General features: G+C 41.3%; 1 protein-coding gene across 6 annotated transcripts in view; it reads right to left on the reverse strand.

Moving 5' to 3' along the window:
- The window catches only part of plxna2 (plexin A2), a 142,607-nt gene extending 136,480 nt beyond the window's left edge, over positions 1-6,127 (reverse strand). For 5 of the 6 annotated variants that reach the window (XM_085345288.1, XM_085345284.1, XM_085345287.1 and 2 more), the window contains exons 1-2: positions 4,849-6,127; positions 342-524 (exon numbers count right to left, since the gene is read on the reverse strand). In XM_085345288.1, coding sequence (XP_085201414.1) covers positions 342-524; positions 4,849-6,048 — 1,383 coding nt within the window. In that variant the 5' untranslated portion in view covers positions 6,049-6,127. Of the gene's footprint in view, positions 1-299; positions 525-4,848 lie in introns of all 6 variants that reach the window. The other variant, XM_085345285.1, reaches the window with a different exon arrangement.
- Positions 6,128-7,060: the final 933 nt, after the last annotated feature.

Consider the following 7,060-nt stretch of genomic DNA (forward strand, 5'->3'; position numbering starts at 1 on the left):
AGCAGAAAGGTGCCTATTAAAATTAATGGTTCAGTGCAGGATATTTAACAGTGCAACACTAGAGCTCATTTAACAAGGAACTGGTAATGACCACTACAGTGAGCTAGCTGTTGCCATTACACCTCCCTGACACTTTGACAGCTGGGATTAAATATTAAGCAGCTATGTTTCCTTGTGACCAACATCCATCTACACAGAAATAGGACCACTTCACAGTGTCAGTCCCCTCTGGACTATTGAGCAGTATAACTCCCTATGTATCACAGTAATAACACAAGCAGAGAACTTATACATGAGACCTTTAACTGCTGGATGAGAAGAGGAAGGGAGTTGGTACTCACCTTCTTCAGGCGTCCACTCTTGGTACCCACAAAAGCTACACAGTAGCCATTGTAGACATAAGAGGTCACAGAAGTCATACGGTCCCGAGTCTCAGTGTAGAGAGTGTGGCCAGTCACTAGTTGAGAGCCGCCAAGTGGCTGGTTGATGTCCAGACCACAGAAGGAGTCATCAATGGGCACGGGCTAAAGACAGAAGAAAAAAAGGTTATGAATTACAAATTAATAACAAGAATGTTTAAAAAATGGTGATCATGATTATCAGGGTAATATGTGACATTAAGCAAAGAATTCCTTAAAATTAAACATACTGTAAGTGCCTTGAGGCAACTATTGTTGTGATTTGGCCCTATATAAATAAAATGTAATTAAAGTGAATTGAATTGTAGGAATAGGAAGTGAAAAAAAATACACCAGAGAAAGACAGACTTACAGGATGAGGCAACAGCAGTAAAGAGAGGCTGAGATACAGAGCATTATAAAACAAGACAGCTCAGTAAGGACCAAAGATGAAGGTGACAGACTGAAACACGAGGGTGATGGCCAAAGTTGTGGAAATAGTGGCAGTGTTAGAGAGTGTTTGAGATGGGCAGATGAGAGAGGTGAGCCTGAGGGAAAGAGGAAGGTCAGAGTGAGGAGGAATTGCTCACGTGAGTCTCTTAGCCAGACAAACGTTTTTCTTTCGGGCACACCAGAAAGAATATGTATCAGCTCCACCCGACTGAGCTCCACCTTGCTCTCACTGTGGCTCATTACCCTGGCCTATCACAACATCACAGCAGAAATACACATATTGCACGATAACAGTGGGCATTAGCGAGCACAATGCGTGATAACTATGCAACATAGAAATGTGCATGTAACCAAAGAAGCACTAATAACATTTACTTATTCACTAGAAAACAACTGCTATAGTGAATTCTCAGTGAATTTAAATTCAGCTCTTAAGGAAAATTTGGGCCTTAAGACAGCTGCTTAGAATGAAAACTTCTTGTTCTTTCAAGATATGAAAATACAGGCAATGAGGAGGAGGTGAATAAGAAGTAAGACAGTGATCTGTCTGGTGTTGAATCAGGTCAGCTGACAGTCACCAAGTATCATTGGCCTCAATGTGCCATGCAGGCTAAAGTGAAATGGCCAGGCAAGCATTACATGTGTATATCCCATAGTCCCTTGCTCACAAACTCTATCTTATTCAAATTCTAAATATATATCCCCTTTTTACAGCCCCTACTCATTAGTTTTCTTACTCTCACATTTCTCATCCGTCTCCTTTCTATCCCTGCTTCTGTCTTTTTCACTGTCAGAATGGTCTAAGCAGACTGTGTTGAGAATGTGTGGAAGGCAGCTCTGTCTCTCACACAGTGGCTGTACAACCTTTCTACATATATTTTCATGAACAGAGCAATAACGCTGAAGGGGAATAATCGCCTCCGCTTGTATCCTCACGCCCCTCACTTTGTGGCATTTCCTTTTATTCCCTTTGCCCAAAATAGCACAGAGTGCTATGGAGTACTACTGCGGTATTTAAAAAGAAAAAAAACAATCTGGTGAGTTAACATTTTCATGTCTCATGTGGTGATAACATCAAATGTACTGTATGCAATTGTTCTAGGCTTCTCTTAAACACAAGTTGATGACACAGACGGTATGAATCAGATGGGAAAGCTAGCAGCTATCTTGAGGAACAGCCGTGAGTTCCAGACATCGGCTTATCAATATATACTCCCTGAAAATCATGCAGCTATTCCACATATGGTCTGTTGGGCTCCTAACCATTTGGTTCTGATTATATCTAGATTGTTCAGATGATGTATGCTTAGTAGACTTGGCAGACAGCTCAAATCCCCCTGGAGTCCATGTGGTTGAGCTTTCTTGTTCACCTTCTTGCAGATTTTTTTGTTTCATTGTGTTTTTACTGCTGACTTACAACAAATCTCACGAGTAGTGCAGAAATGTAGTTTTCTATACCACTGTTTCAAGAGACAAATTATATGAGACCTAAATTAAACATATGCGATTAATCCTTATTGAACATCTCACAACATGAAATCATATTAATTTTCTGCTGAGAAAATAGCTGCTACCCTGTTTAGATGTGACAGGATATGTGCTCTCAGAGATTTTTCCTCTCAGAGTATATCAAATTTATCAACTCCAGTCCCACTTCGCTTTCACAAGTGGTTAATTAGTTCTAAGGGCATGAGCAAAAAAAGCAAGACTGGAGGATAGTGTGACACATGGACACACAAACACACACACACACAGTGTGATACAGAAAGAATCCCATCATGGCTCTACTCCATGGGATTGACTACAGAGATGGTGTGAATCTCCAGATGGCAGAAGGCTGGATGGCTGGGTGATAAATCTTTGATTGGCTGCTGTATCTGAATCCCCTGGCTCAGCCTCAGTTCCATTCCCAGCCTCAGCCTTGGCCTGCATGTAACTGAACACAGTAAAATGTCTGCAAGAATGAGAGCTGGGGGTATAATTAAAGTTCTCTGCTTTGAGCTCGCTGGCTACCTGCTGTTTACAACAGACCAGACGAGAGGTACTGAAGCTGCATGTGTAATTTACTCAGAAACCAAGAAAGGTACAGTTAACAGTTAGCTAAAATACACTTGGGTTGGTCTAACCTTGAAGAACCTCACATTGTGATGGATGTCAAACACTAAAAAATACCACACAGAGTCACATAGGAACATACTTAAGAAAAAAAAAAAGAAAGAAAGATGTGAAGCATACAGTATGTGTACTTGAAAGTAGTCACACTACTTAAGTTGAGGATTTAACATCAAGCACACAATGTCAGCATGTTTGACATATCTGGGTGTTAAATGTATTTGGGACAGGTTATATGAGTTCCACATGCACTGACATCTGTCTTTATAATCCACATTGTACTATGGATTTAGTAGCCAGTCTTGGTCTTAAGGACTGCGTTTTATATGTGACTGCGGCTAAATATACAATGCTTGGTGCAGTGTAATGCATTACTGGAAATAAATGCCTAAAGAATGAAGTGGGGGTGCAGCTTTGCAGATAAAAACTAGCAACTATAAACATGCACATACATGATTGGGCAATCTTCTGGGAAACTAGAAAAATATTCCAAATGGAGCTCCAACAGTTTAAAAGGCTCCCAGTGTATTCAGTTTATACCACTATTTCCCCTTCTTCTGCCAACTCTGCATCTTACAACATCTTATTCCGCCTTCTCAGCAGAGCTAATAAAGTCCAACAGCTAGTTTGAGATAATGTCTCCCTCCTCCTGACAATCACCTCTGACATTGTGCTAATGGGGAATTTACTGATTTTAATAGCAGTGGTCAACTGAGTTCCCCGGGGGGGGTTAGCAACAAAAGAAGCTGATCAGTGCGGTTCTCATCATAGTGAAGGATAGGGATATCATTAAACCCCACACTTCACATACTGCTTGTACACCCAGTATTAAAAGTGTCTCCTATGCACACACAGATATACAGCACACATGCACACTTAGCCAGTCATTAATTCTTAATATTCTTAAAGTCCTATTTGCAATTAAAGAATGAAAGCACAGAGGACTGTGGCCTCCTGGGAACGAGCGAAACCTTAATTGTACGTGACAACATGTAACGGATACATGGCCTTGTATTATAGCATAATTGGGGATTTCAGAAGGAATAGTCTGCTGTGTGATCTACATTATGCCATCATCAGAAGCAGAGTAACTTGAGCGACACCCCCCACCACACACACACACACTTTATTTTTCTAGAAGGGGAGTGTGTTTACTTGTGTTGTGCTCGAGGAGAATGTTATCACTTTGATGGTTGCCAAGAAAAATAAATCCTCTCTAATTTATGAATATCTCTTATTGAAATGTACTTGAAAGTGGATATTTTCTGATATCAAAGCTACAAAACAATTTGAAATAAGTGAGTGCAGTAGAAGAGTCATTTGTAAAATAGTATGCAATACTAGGCATTCAAAAGCATTTCTGGGTGATTGCCTTTAAAAATATATATATAAATAAATAAACCAGCATACGCTTGCACAACTTGCTGTGTTTTTCTGGTTCACTGAGAGGACTTAGTAATTCCCTTCACTGTTTACCAGCATATTTCAGAAAGAATCTAAATGTAGAAGTTGCTCAATTTATAAAAATTTCAGACCTTATTATATAAATGAATAGCTCTTTTTTGGTTTTCAGCTACTTGAAGCTCAAAGAATTTAAAAGGAAAAAAAAGTATAAATTGATTCATCTAAACACAAATGTGCAAAACAGAAATGTGCAAGTAATTATTCGCCAATTTATCAGTGTCCTTACATTATTTCCTATACTATCCCAATAATATTTCCCAATGACAAGCGTTTCAAGTTTTTCAAATCCTCTTTCACATTGTTACCATATGGAAGAGGGTTATTTCAATTGTTCTCCCTTTCACACTCTGGATGATCTGGAGATCTGTGGATGGGTGCATGTAAAGCATGAAGTGTTTGTCATCCATTTAGTATAACTCACCGCTTTGGTGCACTGCACATCCTTCCCAAGCAGCCAATTAAGTTCCAGGTTTCCTTCTCCCTGGTAGCAGGACTGCAGGCGCTCCTTAATTCGTGCATTGATGTCACGAATGGTGAAGACGCAGAGCGCTGAGTCATCTGGTGGGCGATGGAACTGCTTCTGGCCCTTAGAGAAGATGGTGAAGAGCACATCATCGTGGGCACTGATATTGAGTGATGCAGCGAGAACACGTCCTGGCTTGCCAAGGTAGGCAGCCTGCAGTAGCCGGTACTCAACACCGCTCTTCACACAGCCAATAGGCAGGGAAACATAGGAGTGGAACTTGGGGTCATCTTTGCAGAGGCGAACAATGCGAGAAGTGTAGAACAGGTCACTGCCGGATCCGCTTGACGACATGCTGTTTTCTGGTGTCTCGGGCTGAACAGTCAGGAAGTAAACAAAGCTGCCGCTGGCAAAGCCGTAAACATAGTAGATGTCAAAGTGAGAGACCAGTGCCAGTGTGTCTGATGGTATCTTTATGAGGGAGGACACAAAATCTGTGTGCAATTCATAGTCAAGCATAGCAGAGGATTCTGGGTCACGGGGCAACTTTCGACTGGAGATTGTAGGAAAGTAGTCCTGTTTGCCATCTACCGCCGTGCCAATAAACAGGGTCCCATCCTGGCCCTGCGAAGGCACAATGACCCCATACATAGTCCCAGTCTGGTTTACACTAGAGAGGTAGTGTTCTTTCTTGTGGGAAGGCTCCACTAAGATAAAGAGGTCATCCAATCTGAGGAGTTTACAAACTCCCTGGTACAGGCTGCCACAGGCCAGCAACCGGTTTTGGGAATAATCAATTAAGAGAAGCTTGTTGACATTGTTGGTTGAGACAAGGGGCTCAGAACAAGGCTGGACAATCAGAGGAGGGTAGCACGCCTTGTTGTCATCCTCTGGGCCTGTGTCATGGGAGACTAGAAGAGTCAGGTTGCCTGAGAGCTTGTACACACGGTTGACTGCTCCAATATACAAAGCGCCTGTGGTTTGGTGAACTGTCAGGTGGTTGAATACCCAGTCCCGACGTTCAGGGTGGAAACTAGTAAAAGTCTGCCCATTGGATAAAGCAGGTATTACTATGAGCCAGAAGCCTAGTAGAGCAGCCATTGGTCCCACTTTAGGGTTAAGTGATAAAGTTCTGCGAAATGCTTGCTGGCCCTCCATGTTTAACAGGCCTGGAAGGAAATCGCTAAGGGAGTTGAGAGAATGGATGTAATGAATACGTGGAGGAGACCTTTGCCTTTGTGTTGCTGAAGGCTATCTTGCAGGTCAAGCTTCACAAGGTTTTTCACATGTTTCTGTAAAAGAAAACAAGAAACAAAGAGAAAAGTTGTAAATTGTCACAGCTGAGTTACATGTCACACGAAGAAGATGCATTTAAGAGTGTTTCAAAGTGAAAAGGAATAAGAGGCTCAAATTTAATAAAGCAATGAGCTGTGGAGAATAGACAATTGGTGGAAACCATTATGGTGCACATTCCAAAGGACAGGGCAGGTTACAGCAACGGAAATTAGCCTGACCTGACTCATGCTAGCGCTGCTGCTGTCACCACACACTGAGTAAGAGGTTTCCAAGAACAGAAAAAAGGCCAAAACAGGCATTGCTCGCTAAAAGCAAGGTCACTGTGTTGTGAGACTGACTGTCTTTTTCTTCCAAAACAATGTGACACTTCAGTGAAGCTAACCTTTTACACATGTATTATATTCACTTATTTTATTAGAAAGGGTTTAGAATATTGTCATAATTAGAATCTGTATTTCTGAGTTATTGTCCATAACCCTTTATGAGGATTTTAGTAGCTGAAACTTTGGCCATGGCAGATCTAGGCAGTTTATCTTTAAATCAAAGTGAATAATTGTGTCCAATTTGGACAAAATTCCAAATACCTTTCCAAAGATATTCCATTCACAAATGGGATGGGCATAACATCACAGTGGCCTTGACTACTGACCACCAAGATCTAATCAGTTCATCCCTGAGTGCAAGTGAATATTTGGGGCAGATTTAAGGAATATTTCATTCAGAAAATACATTAATCTGTAGCGACCTAATGTTTGATCTTTGACCATCAACGTCTAATGACGCCATCTCGATGATAGGGCTTACCTACAAAGGAAAACCTAAAACACATCTTCAATATTAGAGATCATGCCATACCAGAAACATTAGCACACAG

Source organism: Diplotaxodon limnothrissa, linkage group LG20 (assembly GCF_057381915.1).
Source record: "Diplotaxodon limnothrissa isolate DT_005_m linkage group LG20, D_limnothrissa_male_GT1.1, whole genome shotgun sequence".
Taxonomy (NCBI): Eukaryota; Metazoa; Chordata; class Actinopteri; order Cichliformes; family Cichlidae; genus Diplotaxodon; species Diplotaxodon limnothrissa.